We start from the raw sequence: 18,418 nt of genomic DNA on the forward strand, positions 1-18,418 counted from the left end.
GACGTATGCAGTCATGCGACCTCCGGAGGCTGCAGCCTTCCGATTGAGCAACGGCCAAATGAATTGTGCGACGCAAAGCAAGCTCAGTGTCACATCTGACACAACTTTTGACCCAATAAGGCTGGCCACAACTTCTAGCACAAGACTCTCTTAATAATTTCTTGGAAAACTGTGGTCGACTATTACGTTGCACTTTATCTCTTTGGCCATATGGCACATTTGACACAACACTGTCCTCGGAAATGTTCCCATTTTACCATACGTCCAAAACAACCAGCAAATACACAGAAAAAACAGATCAACATTTAGATCCCGTTTCAAAAAAATTTTTTTCAAAAAGCTCAAAATGTATCACATGACTTTCTTTTTTCCTTTATGAATGTTCTGTTTACTCATAAGAGAAAGTCGATGTGTGACTCAGCGAAGAATGGAAAAAATTTGCATCCAAATAAGGAAAAGCACTGACAGTCTAGTAGTGCAATCGAGTGTGGCTTGGTGCTATAAATATGGGAGGTGCAGATTGATCTACCATTTTTCAATTGTTATGGTTTGTTATGTAAAACTTTGTTTATTAAACTGAAGCCATTGTGATTCGAAAAACTTCTATTAATTAAGTCTCTGAGTGAGTTTATTTATTAAAAGGAGACAGTTACTTTTGAACAAATCGTAGATCAGCGCACCAGAGCCGGATCCAGCTGAGCCTGCCACGTACATGGCCCAAGGTTACTGAATACCTAACAACGCAGTCAATTAAAAGGTGAGAAAGAGTCAATTACTTTGCAGTGTGGGTTTGGTTTATCTAAATGTACGTTTGTAGGGTGATGTGGACGATGAATTGCTGAATTATATGGATGCGGGGTATTTAAGGGAATACAGGTGGGATATTAAGTACAACAACAGACATATGTATGAAGTTTAAAATTAAGCCTTGATGAAGTATCCCCGGCTGAACAGATGACAATTGACTCTGAGCTGATGTTTATGAAGGATTTAATTTTCTAGGACAAACACCGTAAGAGCTGAATACAAACAAGCAAACAGAAAATAAATTAGACATTTCCCCACAAGTTGAACATAAATGTCCATAAACACATAAATGTCTAAGACCATATATATAGTGTGACAATAAACCACATTTTAGTCTACAGGCTAATTTAATAACACTACCTTACCATACCATAATCCTTAATAATATGAATTATTAACACTTGGCAGTAACAATATTTATTGCAAATAAAGCATACTAAAAGGTTTTAGACAACCAACAAATTCACTGAAAAACCCAATCAGAAAAAAAATTTCTTAGAATTTCTGTCTTGTTTTCAGTAAAAATATCTAAAAATTCTTAAATTAAGATGCTTTTTCTTGATGAGCAAAACGACCCAAGAAAATAAGTCTAGATTTTAAACCAAATATATAAAATTTAAGTGATTTTGTGCATAAAACAAGCAAAAAAATCTTGAAAATTGAAAGAATTAGCTTACCCCATTATTATTATTATTATTATTTATTTTTTGCTTGTTTTATGCACGAATTTGATATTTTTGGTCTAAAAACTAGACTTATTTTCTTGGGTTGTTTGCTCATCAAAAAAGCATCTTAATTTAAGAATTTTTTTAGATATTTTTACTGAAAACAAGACAAAAGTACTAAGAACATTTTTTCTTGAAAATCATTTTTTTGCGGTGTACAATGCAATGAAATCAGCTGAAGTACCTTAGAAGTAAGTTTTGATGAGGTATGTCATATTTGTGCACAGAATAAAAAAAGGAAAAAATATAGATTTAGGCTACAGAAATTGTTCAGTTAATTGAATTAGAAACACTAAAAAAATACTTTCTTAGTATTTTTTCTTGTTTTCAGTACAAATATTAAAAAAAGGATTTTTTTCTTAAAACAGGATGCATTTCCTTGATGAGCAAAATGACCTAAGAAAATAATTCTAGTTCTATTCCAAAAATATTAAATTCATGCTTAATACAAGCAAAAAAAATCTTACCCCATTGGCAGATTTTTTGCTTGTTTTAAGCACAAATTCACTTTAATATTTTTTGTCTTAAATCTAGATTTTTTTCTTAGGGGATTTTGCTTATATGCATCTTACATTTCAGAATGTTTCGATATTTGTACTGAAAACAAGACACAAATACTAAGTAAGAAAGTCATTTTTGCAGAAAATGTTTTGTCCCCATTTTTTAATTCATAGATAACGACAAATGAGATTTTAATGATATTTTGACCATTGAACTAGGAAACTACTTGAACTAGTTTTCATTTTAAAAATCTGGTCACTTTAAATTAAGAGTCAAATAAACAATGAGTTAAATAAACACATTATAGTCTCTCAAAGCTCACCAAACAGTACAAAATCAAAACATTACCTTGTGCCCTTTGTCAGACAGGAGCTAAGATGTAGAATTAATCTTTTTCAAAGCATGTACACGTTCATCATACGTCTCCAGTAGCGTTAATCAGACTAACGCGAAATTGCGCGAAAATACACAAACAGTGCCTCCGCACTTCCTCTCATATTTCAAAATAAAAGTATGTGGGAAAAACATAAACACTCCTCTTGCGATACAAATAACTAAAAGTCCACGTGCATACCCTCTAAAATGCATGCAGTAATGCATGCAGGGCAAGAAGAATATGGTAACTCACCAACAAGTTCCATAAAAATTCTAGGAAAGAGATTACCATCTTTCTTCTCCTCCTCTTGTTATTTAAAATTTAAGATGTTACTTTCTTTTTTCGGCATAGTAATTACCCGCATATTGTACCATTATTGTATTAGTCAATTCTTTCTCATTTATTTAAAATATTTTTTCAAAAACAATCAACAGGACCAATAAATGTTTCACAGATAAGCGTTACCATTTCAGACCTCACACTTAAAAACCAGCAATCTCACATATACTGCATTTGTTGATTTTATTCAAACACATTTGATAAATAGGCAAAATGAGCAGCACTGCAAAGTTTCTTGCTAAAAGGCAGGATAGAGAAGACGGTGTTGGGACAAACAAGAAACCGAGACCATTCAAGAAGCAGGACTACCAGAGACTCAAACGTAAATGGTTGAAGAAAAACACATTGTTTTGTGATCCGATCTTCCCTGCGGGTTCTAAGTCTCTGGGCTACAAGGAACTGGGACCAAATTCCTCCAAGGCACAAGGAGTGGAGTGGAAAAGACCAAAGGTAATATAATGTTTAAGTGTATGTGTACATGTTTGGATATACAGGATTTTTGGAAACGGTCCTCAAAGCAGACTTACACATCATCTAACACTGCAAGAAAAGCACATCTATAATTACACCTCCAGCATTATGTTGCCTTGTGCTATATCTGCCAATCATTAGCTGTCATTTACCTTCATCCATTATGCTGTAATCTCAATTAACTTACCCATTGTTGTCATTTACCACCTGATTTTACCAAAGAAAATGTGTTTAAACATTTATGTAGGCTGTTTGATAAAAGCAAATATAAGATTGTTATTCATTTTCGCAATTAGGCACAAAAAGCTTTAATTGTGTTTTAATGTTTTCTTTCTTTAAGGAGCTGTGTGCAAACCCTCAGTTTATTGTGGATGGTGCCAAGCGGACTGACATCTGTCAAGGGGCTTTAGGTAAACTTGAGATAAATGTCGTGGTTTAGGAAGACTGGTTACCAGAGCAGTCATGTAGTGTTCCCACATGCACATTTACAACATGATATTAAAGAAAAAAATCAACTAAACTAATAAACTTGCGTCAATTACATTTGCCGAAAAACACCTAAAATGCAAATTAATAATATTTTAGAATTGTGCAGGTCCATTTGTAAAATTCGGTGCATACACATTGAGATATTGGGGGGAATGTAGCTTAGTGGTTAGGTCGATGGGTCTATCTATCTGTCTGTCTGTCTGTCTATCTATCTATCTATCTATCTATCTATCTATCTATCTATCTATCTATCTATCTATCTATCTATCTATCTCATGACTTATGATCTCTGTGCAGGTGACTGTTGGCTTCTGGCAGCCATTGCTTCTTTGACTCTAAACCACAATGTTTTGTGCCGTGTAGTCCCGCCTGATCAGAGCTTTTCGGACGATTATGCCGGCATCTTTCACTTTCAGGTCAGATTTGTCATGAACATTCAGTGTGGTCTATACATCTCCAACAACCATTTGTAAGATATTTGCATTAAAATATTCAAAAGCTTAGTGTGGCTTATAGGTATTTTATTGTGTGAATCCAGAGATATATGTTCAGCACTGACCTGACTGTCACTCAATGATGTTCTGTTTTCACTTTCTAATTATAGAAAATAGTTTCCTAACTGAATGAAACAGGAATCATTGTGTGTTTCTGTACCTAAAGTAAACACAGAGATGATCAAAATCAAAATAATAAAATGCAAAAAAATCAATTTTAGTATCTTCATGTAATAACAAAAGTTTCGATATTGCATCTTGAAGACTTAGTTTATAATCTATCATGTTTTGTAATAAACATGAATTACATATTTGTTATTTTACGATCATGACTACGTTGACGCCCTAAATATCAACATTTAATTTGGGACTTTAAACTTGCGAGGTCACATCACATATAAAATGGTAAAACCTAATTGAACTTCTGATTGTATTTGAGTTTGGTTCAAAACATGTCTGACAATAAAAGAGGGTACGACTGATGCCAATCTGCTTTCTGTAGTTCTGGCAGTATGGTGAATGGGTGGATGTTGTCGTTGATGACCGCCTGCCTACCAAAAAAGGAAAGCTGCTGTTTGTTCATTCAGCAGAGCGTTCAGAGTTCTGGAGCGCCTTGCTGGAGAAAGCCTATGCAAAGTAAGTGTGTGTATGAGATATAAAGAGGTACAAGTCATGTGTTTATTTATAATGAAAAGTACTGGAGTCATTTAAAATGATGGGTAAGTACTTCCCTGGATAAGTAGAAAAAATATCTGCACAGTGTTACATTCCCTTTATTTCAAAACGTTTAAAAACAGCAACGTTTCGGTCAGAGACCAAACTCTCTGCTCCTCACCGCTGGTTTCTCAGGTGCTGCGAGCAAATCACTCCGCCCAAGTAATCACAACACACAAATAGAAAAATGTTTGCGTTATTTTGTCACTTATTGGGAGCAGTATGCTAGCTGGAGCCATTCACTTTCAGTCTCTGTGCTAAGCTAAGCTAGCGGGGGCTGCGTCAGACAAAGTTACAGCACGAACAGAGAAGAGAAAGGTATGTATGGACTTACCTTACACTGGGGGATACGGTGAATAAGTTAAATTCAAAAATCACTGTGCACCCATGCTGTGCTCTTTGGGGGGGGGGGGCTATCTTTATTCAGGAAATCGGCATTACAGCACCACAAAAATGAGATTACAACTCACAGGTAGCCGCTACTCGTCTACTGAGGCTCGCGTTAAAATTAATTCTCGCGTCTTGCTGGAAGATGAAAAAGCTGGTGGACTAATGTAAGGAAAAGTGAATGTATGGGGGCCATTTCGGACACAGCCACAATGTGCATAGGATTGTTAAGTCACTTTGGATAAGAGCTTGGCAAATGCATTAATGTCAATATATTTTAAAGGGTCAACGGCTCGTATGAAGCTCTGAGTGGCGGCAGAGCCGCTGAGGGTTTTGAGGACTTTACGGGAGGTATTGCTGAGATCTATATGCTGAGTGAAGCCCCTCCAGATCTGTTTAAGATCATTCAGAAAGCACTTGGGTTGGGCTCCCTGCTTGGCTGCGCCATTGTTGTGAGTATTTATATTTGTTACTTTGGGCCATAGCATAAAGGCAATGACAACATAACTTTTATTAAATAAAAACCATCTTATCCTGCTGAAAACAGCTCAAACTAGTATTATTTGTCCTGTTTTCTAGGCTACCAATGCAAAAGAAACGGAGGCAGTGAGCAGCCTAAAGCTGATAAAAGGACATGCGTACTCTGTCACTGGTGCAGTGGAGGTGAGATAATGTTTGTAAAGCTTTGGTTAAACTTACTAAAATGCCAAAATATGAAGTATAACTGGAAGGAGTCCTGCTGATTCCCCCTTAAATTCAGCTTCACTGCCTCGGGCGTCCGGTGCAGCTGGTGCGTCTTAGGAACCCGTGGGGTGATACGGAGTGGACGGGTGCATGGAGTGATAAGTGAGTTCATTCCTGACTTGTGGGTTAGATATAGGATGTTAGATATTCAGCCACAATTTGAATAAGCCTAGTTGATAAATATAACTTTTTTAAAACTGGCTTTTCTGGAAAGTTAAAACAGAATGTATTTAATTTGTTTTATATAATAATATACAGTTTTAAAAATACTACTTTTAATATAGTATATTAAAGATACAATATTAAAGATACTACAGCCATGTACGGTAATGATCAATTGAATTCAAACCACATTCACTGTCATTAAAAGCTTTTTTAATTAATGTGTCCTCGTAAGAAATCATAATACACCCTTCAAAGTTGACATGTCAAACTTACGAATTTGATCTCAGACAAAACCAACATGATCTCACAGCAAGTCGTGTAATAGTCACGAAAAATTGAATTAATTATTTCATGTCCATGGCACGAAATTCAACTTTTTTCGTGTCTTAAGCACAAATTTCTAGTTTTTCGTGGCCATGACACCACTTTCTTTTTTTGTGTCATTTTATGTATTGTTTTCTCTTATTTTTCCTATTTTTAAATCATTGTCGCTTGGGGTTGGGGTTAGATTTGGGGTTTGGGTTAGGATGTACTTTTATGTATTGGTTTCTACATGTTTTTCTTCCGCTTTTTAAAACTATTCTCACCTGGAGTTGGGGTTAGAGTTGAGGTTTGGTTAGGATGTCTGAAATGTAACAGAAAGTGATTCTTACCCCAACCTCAAGTGACAATAGTAAGAAAAAGCCACAAAAACGAAAGTCGTGCAACAGACACAAAAAACTGTTTATAGAAATGTGTGCGAGTGACATGAAAAAGACATTCATTCTGAAATCCATGCCATGAACACAAAAAAATATTTTGTGACTATAACACGACTTTGATCAGTTTGGACAAAACAACGGCAATATGTTCCTCTAGGGGGCGGTAAACTTCACAATCTTCGGAAAGCTTTGCAAGATTTTTCTCAATTGTTGCATAGCTTTTGTTATTTTACAGTTTTGTAAATAAGACCAACATAAAGTAACAATACACATCTTTTAGTCTTTTTGTATCGGTTTGAAGAGTAAAGCATTTGGATTGAGTTATTGTGATCATTTTGTACTTTACTCTTGTCAGGATTCTGCCCTATTGTCCTTACGACAGGCCTGCATTTCTGCATTTGGGTTCGTTCCTGAACATTCATGATACCTCTTTACCCCAATACAAACTCTTTACCATCCATAGCAGCACACACATGCAACATAGCCCTGTCCCAAATGGCAAACTCCAAACTTGTGGGCTTTCTCTGAGTCTGCACTTTGATGACATCATGTAGTGCAGACCCTAGGGACCCTTGACGGGAGTCCACAAGGGCGCACCAAAGTCGTATTTTAGGATAGACTCGTGCGTTACGCCGGAAATTGTCCATCAGTGTGAACGTAAAGACCGCATCAATGGTGCAAAGGGGGTGCTAATGGGCACACATCGGAGTGTTAAATAAATTAAGTTATATAAATATATTTAATTTATATAAATCATTATTATAAGCTTACCCTTGCGAAGTTAAGGAAGCCCGTTTAAACAAATATTTTTGTGTATTTACTCTAGAGATTTAAAGATTTCTGGGACTGAATATCTGACAAATGTCAATATTGAACCAACGTTTATCTTGGTTTATTCCTGACATGTCCATTCTGAGTCAACTTTGAATCACTTTTTCAGCTCCAGTGAGTGGAAAAATATCTGTCCGGAGGAGAGAGCGAAACTGAATTATTCAGCTGAGGATGGAGAATTCTGGTAAGAAAACTTTTAACTGAATAGCTCAAAAATCATACTCACCCCCTGCATCCGAAATCACATACTTTGAAAGTACATATTGAATTAGGTGAAGTACTTACTTATCGGCAGTCAGTATATTTTATATATCAGTATATTTTGTAGGTATGTGAACATTTTAAACATGGTTAAATGCTAAAACTAGTTGTTCAGATAGAAAGAGCTTGAAAAAACTTTTTCAATGACACCCAGACCATGTCTATGGGTTCAAGAATAACAAAATAGAATAAAAAAATTTTGAAACTCGAATTTGCGGGTGGTAAAACAACCCTTACGCGTCATTCAAATTCATTGAAATTTCGTTCACTTGTAGTTTAGCAATTAAACTAAATCAAAGTTACAATTTCAAGAATGTTTTTTCTCCCACATCGCTTGAGTTAATCCGAATAATGTAATGTATACAGTAAAGTGCTAAGTTAAGCCAAAGTTGGCTGACTCTCCCAGGGATAAAAACCCCCTAGAAGAAAACCCAGTGGGAAAAACTCCTAGAAGGATATATATAAGGATATATATATATATATTTATATATATATAAACACGGTAGGGATAGGAAGCGGGTAAGCGGATTAAACTGGTTCTGCCGGTGGTCGTTGGTTGCGCATCGGCTGGGCATCACGTTGAAGGACAGCCAGTAGATCAGTGGTGCGATGACCTTCACAGCAGCAGGAACTGAGTCTGTTTGTCTCATTGTCCACGGGGTCGAGGACGAGACAGGGAGAGAAAAGCAGATTTCTATTAGCGTAAGGGCCGTTCATATGTAATGCAAGTGTCATACAGTATTGTGGTTTAAAATCCGCTTGGTTCCAGACAGGCTACCTATTGCTGCATAAGTATATTGCCCATATGAGGTATGTGAGTGCTTTGTTCTAGACAAACTAACTATTGCGGGATAAGTACATTTACTGGACATTTTGTGTGAATGCTTTGTTAAAGAAGAATGTCTTAAGTTTAGCTTTAAATTGATCAACTGTGTCTGATACTCGAACATTATTTGGTAAATCATTCCAGAGCCTAGGGGCTAAGTAGTAGAAGGATCTACCACCTTTAGACACTTTTGATATTCTTGGGATAATTAAGTGGCCAGAATTTTGTGAACACAGTTTACGTGGTGGATTGTATTCTGATAGTAGTTCTTTAATATACGAGGGCGCTAGCCCCTTTAAGGCTTTGTAGGTGATTAGTAATATTTTAAATTGTATGCGATATTTAACTGGTAGCCAGTGTAAAGATGCCAGAATTGGACTTATGTGGTCATACTTTTTAGATCGAGTAAGCACTCTTGCGGCGGCGTTTTGAACCAGCTGTAGCTTGTTTACCTGATTTGCGTGACATCCCCCGAGTAACGAGTTACAATAGTCTATTCTAGAGGTCATAAAAGCATGGATAAGCTTTTCTGCATCTGATGCAGACAGCATATGGCGTATTTTTAAGATATTTCTAAGATGGAAGAATGCAGTGCGGCAGACGTTGGAGATATGACTATCGAAAGATAGATTGCTGTCGAACATCACGCCTAAATTCTTAACCGTGGAAGATGGCACCACCGTGCAGCCATCTATGGGCAACTTGTAATCTGACATATTATGTTTGGAACGATTTAGTTCAATAATAAGTATCTCAGTCTTATTGGGGTTTAGCATAAGAAAGTTATGTGCCATCCAGTCCCTAATATCACTAATGCAGGCTTTTAGCTTAGCAAAGTGGTGGGTTTCACTAGTTTGTGACGAGATGTAAAGCTGGGTATCATCCGCATAGCAGTGAAAAATTATGTTTCCTGATAATGTCTCCTAGAGGTAACATATATAACGAGAATAGGATAGGGCCTAAAACTGATCCCTGTTGTACGCCGTATTTAACGGGGGAGTGATATGACTCTTCCTCATTTACATAAACAAAGTGATATCGAATGGTTAGATACGATCTAAACCAGGCTAACGCCTGACCACTGATGTCAACATAGTTTCCTAGTCTATTGAGTAAGATTCTGTGATCTATTGTGTCAAAGGCTGCACTAAGGTCTAGTAATATAAGGATTGAGATTTCACCACGATCGGATGTTAAGAGGAGGTCATTTGTAGCTCTAAGCAGCGCTGTCTATGTGCTATTGTGGGGCTTGAATCCTGATTGGAACTTTCATATGTATTATTATTCGCTATGAATGTGCTTATGTGGTTGCTAAGGGCTCAGTGATAAATAGAACCGTTGGTTGAAGAGGTCATAGTTATGTTTTATCATGACTTAAGTGCAACATACATTAGCCATGTTTTCATTGTCATCATGTGACCTGTATGTTTGTTCATCTATAAAACAACTGCAAAATTGGTGTGTACCACAAGAGTGATTCGAAATTAACTGGTTAACTTTCTTGAATATAGCAGATAACTGGAGTGCCTTGATGCAATAGAAAAGAGTCCAGTAAACTTCCGCTATTTAGTACGGGCGATCTCAGATTTTTTGTAGCGACATTCAATATAATTTACAATAATTTTATAAATGCAGCTTCAGAACACAGAAGCTTTTCATGGTTTAGAGGCCAAAGATATGTGTACTCCAATGACAATCCAAATGTAACTTTTTGCAGATATACCTTTTATACATACAGTATCTCTTTCTCTTCTTGTCAGGATGACATATTCAGACTTTCTGCAGAATTTCTCAAGGCTGGAGATTTGTAATCTGACTCCAGATACTTTGACCAGTGAAGAGGTGAGGCACTGGAACTACTGCCAGTTTGATGGCAACTGGAAAGTGGGATGTACCGCAGGAGGCTGCATTAACAATAAAGGTATCTTAACCCCTGTATTGTGTTCGATTTTTGTGACGATTTTGATGGAGTGGGTCAAATTGACCCGCATTGGATTCAATGCAATTCCTTAAATATCACATTATGAAAAACAAGAAGGAATAAGGTATGAACAGGACCATTTTAGTATCAGTATTTGTCACACATTACAAACACTTAATGTTAAAAAGTATGATTTTTAAAAATGCATTTAACAAATGTTGCACAAAAACTGTTGTAACGTTTAACATTTTAAATTTTAATTCCACATGTTTTTTTAACATACCTATGTTTAAAACATCTTAAATAAACAATTTAATATTGCTGAGAAATTAAATGAAACTTTTCTTTCATCTTTTGTTCTTGAGGCTCATTGTATAAATTCAAAAAATCATTTTTTACATGATGTGCACACATCAAGCATGTGTTTTCTGACTTCTTGCATTTTACACAAATGGTGCTTATTTTGGTGTCATGTTTTGTGGAGCACAACTGGCATCACCTGTATTCACCTCTGGATTTTCTGTCGGTCTGAATTCATCTGCTTTACATAGTATTTCATATACATTGAAAATAGAAATGATAGTTTACATTTACTTTTCTGTGTCTGTGGAAGTCTTTATCAGTACTGAAAATAGTGAGGAAAAGCTCACTTTTCCTTTTCCAGGGTAGTAAAACACCATCATATACGCAATAAATGTATTTAATTTGTCTCTATACAGTTGCCTTGGAACAAACAAATATGGGTCAAATTGACCCGCGAACATCAAAATTGTAACAAAAATCATTAATTGTGCTAAAAAAACACTTCAGTGCATCCTAACTTTGCATGCATGTTCATAGCCCTAAATGAGAAAAAGTGACAAAATGTCTGGAGGAAAACGGTAACTTAAGTAGTAGTATTATATAGACATTGTAAATAGAATTTATACAGTAGCTCACTTTTACCATCTTTGTCTGTAAAAGTGTTTTTCAGTACTCAAAAGATTGAGGAGAAGCATTTTTACCCCAATTTCAGGATAGTAAAACACCAGTATAGCAACCAACTTTCAAAATTTAATTTAGGTCTATACAGTTGCTTTGGAACAAAACAAAATGCAGGTCAAATTGACCCGCAAACCTCAAATTCGTTACAAAATTGTTTTGGTACACTTGCATGCATGCTCATGGCCATAAATGAAAAAACGTCAAAAAATTTCCAGAATAAAATCACAGGTTAACTAGTTTATCCAATGGCTTAAAAATCAAAACGGGTCAAATTGACCAGGAACATAATATGAGGGTTAAACCAATCAACAGATCACATCACAACATAAATGTGTGTTTTCTAAGTCTTTTCACCTTCTCTCTCCAGATACGTTCTCCTCAAACCCTCAGTTTGTGATCAAGCTTGAGGATGTTGATGATGACCCTCATGATGGAAAGGATGGTTGCACTTTGCTGGTGGGACTGATGCAGAAAGATGTGCGCAAAGATAAACACATTGGAAGGGACCTAAAATTCATAGGCTTTTATATCTACAAGGTACCCCAACACTGGATACACGCAGCCCGCAATACTACACACATATTAACAGTGAAACTAATCTTATTGCCAACATTACTAATAACATATTTTGCTTGTAATTGTGCAACCAAAATTTGCAACCTTGCTACCTTGTATATGACTCTTAATATTAGAAAAGTAATATCCTGTTGTATGTGTGTTTCAGGTTCCAGATGAGGTGTGTACATGCTTTATTTGTGTTGTACATTAGGGTAACAGGATCTTTTTCCAGGTTTGTTGATGTAATCCATCTTGATATCTTCATCTCACAAGTGTGTGTGTGTGTGTGTGTGTGTGTGGCTATGAATGTTTTTGCAGTTCAAGGGTCGCAGTAATGTTCATCTCAACTCGGATGTGCTGCTGCATGAAAAATCAGTTGAAAAGAGCAAGTTCATCAGCCTGCGAGAGATATGCAAGCGCTTTAAGTTGCCTCCTGGAGAATATGTCATCCTTCCCTCCACTTTTGAGCCAAATCTCCAGGGAAGTTTTATACTGCGTGTGTTTACAGAGAAAAAGGCGGTCGCCAGGTTTGTCCAAAATGTTTTTTTATACTAGGATACCGTCAAGGTGTGTGCTGAAGGAATATGTCTCAGAAAATGTTTATTAATTTAGTTGAACACGTTTATACACGTTCATGTTATGTTCCTAAATTATACTTAAAGGGAAACTCCACTTTTTTTAAATATGCTCATTTTCCAGCTCTCCTAGAGTTAAACATTTGATTCTTACAATTTTGGAATCCATTCAGCTGATCTCCGGGTCTGGCGGTAACACTTTTAGCATATTTTAGCATAATCCATTGAATTTGATTAGACCATTAGCATTGCGCTCAAAAAAGAGTTTCAATATTTTTCCTATTTAAAACTTGACTCTTCTGTAGTTACATCGTGTACTAAGACTAACAGAAAATTAAAATGTGCGATTTTCTAGGCAGATATGACTAGGATCTATACTCTCATTCTGGCGTAATAATCAAGGATTTTGCTGCCATAACATGGCTGCAGCAGGCGCAATGATATTACGCAGCAGCCGAAAATAGTCCCCTTAGTATCTTTCAATAGCAGGGGACTATTTCCGGTTACTACGTAATATCAATGCGCCTGCTGCAGCCATTTTACGGCAGCAAAGTCCTTGATTATTACGGCAGAAGGAGAGTAAACGCGCTAAATCTCAAATCTTAACACATTTGTTATTTTTTGTTTAGTTATCGAATATTTTTTTTATCTTGTTATGTTTGTGTCATGTTCTGTTCATTGTGGCTTTAAAATGTTACAAGGAATCATTCAACGAATGTTTATACTGCCTTTCATTGAACTTAAAAAAGATAAAAATGCATCGTCTTTTGTCTTTGTTCATCACTTGAAAGGTAGTTTTAGTTTCTATGTGCTGTTTTTGAAAGAAAATAACAGTTAACCATTTGTTGACTACCTGCTCCGGTCCCCCTCCCAAACCATGCACATAGATGATTCGACTATATGCAAGAATCAACAATTCCGATTTGAATATGTAAATCGTTAGTCAGGGACACCCCTACAATGTTGTTACAATCTTAAAAACAAAGTTGTGACTGTTAGCGCTATATGCCAGTGAATGCTATATGCTAGCGTTTAGGCTGAAGTTGACATTACAGTTACATTTTGCAGGTCCACACTAAAAAAAACAATCTCCCAACAATGAATTATTCCTGAAATTCTGTATTTTTATCTGATACAGGCTCTTATATAAGGTCTGTTTACACACACACACACACACACACACACACACACACACACACACACACACACACACACACACACACACACACACACACACACACACACACACACACACACACACACACACACACACACACACATACACACACAGAGCTACTGAAATGAGCTGCTCTGAGAAGCAGCCAATCAGAGCAGAGCTCAACATTATTATTCATGACACTTTCACCATTTCATTCTAAAGGCAAATTCTAGGATTGTAAATGGACATGTAAAACTGTTTGGATCATTATGGCACTTAATAAAGCCACACCTTCTATGAAAATATCAGAGAACAATTTAACAGATTATTTACATGCATTATTTGGCATCTTTAAGACTACAGATTTGTATTTTTTTTCTTATCTTACAAATTGTGTCTAGTTTAACCCCACATGGTGGTACTAGTTCACTTGTCTGTTCTACAAGGGATATTACAAACCACTTTAATACTAAACACTCAAAATAACCTCAATACCTGACGTTTCACATGAACTTGACGTCGTCCCAAATAGTAATTATTCCCTACAAATGCATGATGGATATTTCTCTTGTCTCTTTTCCATGCAGCCCAATGGATGTTAATATCACTGCAAATATTCAAAAGGTAAATTAATCTATTAATAAACAAAAAAAATGATTGGACAAAATATAATATTTTATTTCTCTCAGGATTGCATATCTGAGAGTGATGTGGACCCAAGTTGTAAAGAGCTTTTTATGCAGTTTGCTAGAAATGTGAGTAACATTTTATTTTTAAATCTCTGTTTTATTTGCCTGTGCAGTATGTACACAATATTGATCACAGTAATGTTGAGGTGTAATTTTGTCTTTTCTATTCAGGACTCAGAGCTGTCTGTAAGGGAGCTACAGCGGTTGCTGAAAAAATTTGTGTCTGAAAGTAAGAAAATTCACATTTAAGCTAACTTAAGTATTCTCACATCACTTGTTATTCTCAGTAATATTTTATATTGTTTTTACACAGGAACTGATATCAAGTCTGATGGTTTCAGTAAGGAAACGTGTCGTCACATTATCAGCCTGCTGGATGTATCCTTTCCTCACAAATTATACATAACTGGATTTTATATTGTTTAGGATATCTTTGGATAAATTTATACAAACATCAGATATATATGTTTATATATTGAGATTCTGAACGGATATCTTTGGATAAATTTAGGCAGAGTCACTTCATCATGAGACTATCATAACCACATGACCCTTGACCCTAAATCCAGAAAAATGGCAGTGGCAAACTTGGTCTGTTGGAGTTTCACAAACTGTGGATGAAGATCCAGAGATATTTGGTAAATCACACCAAATAATTCATAGTTATCTAGTTCAGCTGTGTGCACACTGCATGGATTCAATTTAAATTCAGCTGTTACCATCTGACTTATTCAGGGATGAATTGAATCGTAGAAAGCAGTTTCAATGTCTGTAAATAAGCAAAATACGCATGCAAAGGATTGAGAAGTGACAGCTGTATTTACAGTAAAGTTGTCGCAGTATAAGTGGCCATAAAGTGCAACTGTGTGTGCATGAAGGTTATGATAAATCATTGTGTTTAGTTATGCAAGTACTAAACTTTATTTTCTGTAATACCTCATAAGGAAATTTTTAAGAAACGCGACACAGACAAGTCAGGCACTATGAGTTCCTTTGAGATGAGAGATGCACTAAACGATGCAGGTAATTATTGTTTATACTGTTTATTATATACTGTAGACTATTAGATGTGCTAGGAAAATGGAAAAAGTGGTCACAATGAAATATATTATATCTGTTTTCTCCACAGGGTTTCAAGTGAACGGTGAAATACTTCAGGTGATAATCTTACACTATGCTGATCAGCAGCAAGCCATTGACTTTGATAACTTTGTGGGCTGCCTGATCCACTTGGAGATGCGCTTCAGTAAGTTTATCTGTTAATACAACAAGAAATATCACATATCCAATATAATCCAACTTAATCTGTCAAGCTACCAGAAATGGCTTCCTTATTTGCTTTTTTATCTACACAGAAACGTTTCAAATGTTCGATAAGAACACCGGGAAAGTTGAGCTGGATATCCTGAAGGTGAAGTACAAATTTGATTATAAATTGTGATGATTTTGTATATTATACAGTTTTTTATTGTGTCTATGTGCTTTGTTTTGTAGTGGCTTTGCTTGACCCTCGATTAAAAATCCACAAATTTTCTGCAAAAACAGAAACATTTCCAGGAGAAGGATGGTTTGGCTGATGGAGTAAAATCAGACAGAGTGTGTTTTCTACACCTTAAATTTTCTTCTAAATTTTTGAGTATTCATTTAGCATTTTTTTATTAAGTTTATTTTATTATTAATTTATTTTTCTCACCAATAATTATATTTACTAACATTGGTAACATTTTACAACAAGGTTGTTTTTGTTAACATTATTAAAATGAACTAACAATGAATGATACTTCTACAGCATTTATTAATCTTCGTTCATGTTAATTTCAGCATTCATTAATACATTTTTACCATCAAAAGTAGTATACATCGGTTAATGCAAAATTAATTAACATGAACAATTGTATTATCATTAACTGGAACATTAACAAAGATGTGTTTGCCTGACATTTAATATTTTTATACATATTCATTTATTCTTTTTCTTATTTTTATTACTGTTTAATCTTATGTCAGGTGCTGTATTGTCTTCACAAGTATGGATAAGGGAATTTTGGGAAGTTTTAACAGTACAATAGCAGTGTGTCCACTGTCTTTGCTTTGTATAATAACACCTGTCTAATTGGTTTAAATTCACATAAAGTTAAACTTAGTATTGAAATGCAACTACTTGTAAAGATATTCAATAAACTCTGCGTATTTTATGCTATCATTACTTTGTTACTTGAAAGCAGTTTTTTCCTCCATCTGTCTCATGGTTAAGTCATTGTCGTCTAACACTAATGAACATTAATTTTATGACATGAATTTACAGTCTAAAAGTTTTACAATATTAATATTTAGCTACGTTTACTGCCAGTTGTCCTTCCCTGCCCTATGGCAAAAAGCTGTTTGATCGCTCTGCGTCTGATCTCCACCTATTGGTCCCTTTCTAAGTTCACATCACAGGCGGTTCCCACAGAGCATGTCGGGGTCAGAAAAGTCATTACAGCAGATTGAGTTGAGTATTATTCGTTTTCGTCAAAAATGCCGTCTTGCGTCGTTGGATGTGAAAATCACACCAGGTCTGTCGTTAAGTTTTTCGGGATTCCTGCAGAATCTCAAAAACTAAAAAGTACAACTGTGGCTGCAAGCAATTAAACGTGCAGACTGGGACAATGCAAAGATCAAAGAGGTTTGTGTTTGTAATGCTCACTTCATTTCAGGTAAGTCATCATTTTTCAGCCTTGTTTCAATTTGTTTGAATTAAACAACAATGTAACAAGTAAACAATAAACAAGTAATTTCTTTAATTTTCTTTCCATAAACCATCAAATGTTTGCCATTTGCTATTATGATTTGCATTACACTTGAGATGATATACTAAATTTAAATACCAATTTACTCATTTACATAAACAAGTCAGATGACTCACTGAATTATACTCTTACAGCTCAATACAAATTACAGTACAAGAAAACATTTATGAACTTGTCCAAACCAGTCTTATAAATCAATTCTCTACTCATAATCAAATGTCTTATGATGTAGTTTTCATTCATACACCTTATACAGTTATGTCAAGCACCCAGTTCATTTAAGTTTACTGTATATAAAAAAAATTTCACATATGCGTGCGTTAAGAAAGGTTGTACCACCCAGAAACAAAAATGGCTTTTGATAACTTGTGGCGAAGTGCGAAGAGTTGGATTAAAGCACAAAAGAAAGATAAGATCCCGAGACAAGTCGTGAGATGTTGCTAATAAAACAATCTAGGAAAAGGCATCCATAATGTAAAGCACATAAAGCCCTATGCCCTTGCGTGCTGCTGCACTTATCTAAATAAAAAGGTTTCCAGTGAATTCAGGGATAGATCTAAATAATGATCCCTCAAGTTTCATAAAAATTCTTGGGAAGAGATGAAAATCGTCCTCCTCACCCTTTGTGTGAGACACAACATATAAAACATAACATAAAAACATCTGTAGAGGTATAGGGAGGTCACCAGTCCTACTGTCTTAGGTCATTGGAGTCAGTGGTTATACACAAGACTGATACACAATAACACTGTTTTCATTCTATAAACGAAGCGCAAAGAAATTAAATGTTTGCGTGGACAAGTTTCAATCTGGTTTTAGAGCACTTCACAGTACAGGGTCAGCTTTGCTTAAAATCATGAATGATCTTCTGTTGTCCATTGATTCAGTGTCATCTGCCATTCTGATACGGTT

At 35.6% G+C, this 18,418-nt stretch overlaps 1 protein-coding gene across 3 annotated transcripts in view; it reads left to right on the top strand.

The window, feature by feature from the left end:
* Positions 1–527: 527 nt before the first annotated feature.
* LOC135741005 (calpain-2 catalytic subunit-like) overlaps positions 528–18,418 on the top strand; it is a 35,836-nt gene continuing 17,945 nt past the window's right edge. The window contains exons 1-22 of one of the 3 annotated variants that reach the window (XM_065259610.2): positions 531–757; positions 2,957–3,198; positions 3,560–3,629; positions 4,006–4,124; positions 4,705–4,838; positions 5,587–5,755; positions 5,883–5,966; positions 6,064–6,149; positions 7,854–7,928; positions 10,592–10,752; positions 12,104–12,273; positions 12,461–12,472; positions 12,613–12,821; positions 14,616–14,652; positions 14,718–14,783; positions 14,889–14,946; positions 15,031–15,095; positions 15,287–15,355; positions 15,662–15,740; positions 15,847–15,963; positions 16,073–16,128; positions 16,212–17,055. In XM_065259610.2, the coding sequence (XP_065115682.1) occupies positions 2,962–3,198; positions 3,560–3,629; positions 4,006–4,124; positions 4,705–4,838; positions 5,587–5,755; positions 5,883–5,966; positions 6,064–6,149; positions 7,854–7,928; positions 10,592–10,752; positions 12,104–12,273; positions 12,461–12,472; positions 12,613–12,821; positions 14,616–14,652; positions 14,718–14,783; positions 14,889–14,946; positions 15,031–15,095; positions 15,287–15,355; positions 15,662–15,740; positions 15,847–15,963; positions 16,073–16,128; positions 16,212–16,235 (2,097 nt within the window). In that variant the 5' untranslated portion in view covers positions 531–757; positions 2,957–2,961 and the 3' untranslated portion in view covers positions 16,236–17,055. Of the gene's footprint in view, positions 758–2,956; positions 3,199–3,559; positions 3,630–4,005; positions 4,125–4,704; positions 4,839–5,586; positions 5,756–5,882; positions 5,967–6,063; positions 6,150–7,853; positions 7,929–10,591; positions 10,753–12,103; positions 12,274–12,460; positions 12,473–12,612; positions 12,822–14,615; positions 14,653–14,717; positions 14,784–14,888; positions 14,947–15,030; positions 15,096–15,286; positions 15,356–15,661; positions 15,741–15,846; positions 15,964–16,072; positions 16,129–16,211; positions 17,056–18,418 lie in introns of those variants that run through there. The other 2 variants (XM_065259613.1, XM_065259612.1) reach the window with 2 other exon arrangements.

This window comes from Paramisgurnus dabryanus, chromosome 24 (assembly GCF_030506205.2).
Source record: "Paramisgurnus dabryanus chromosome 24, PD_genome_1.1, whole genome shotgun sequence".
Taxonomy (NCBI): domain Eukaryota; kingdom Metazoa; phylum Chordata; class Actinopteri; order Cypriniformes; family Cobitidae; genus Paramisgurnus; species Paramisgurnus dabryanus.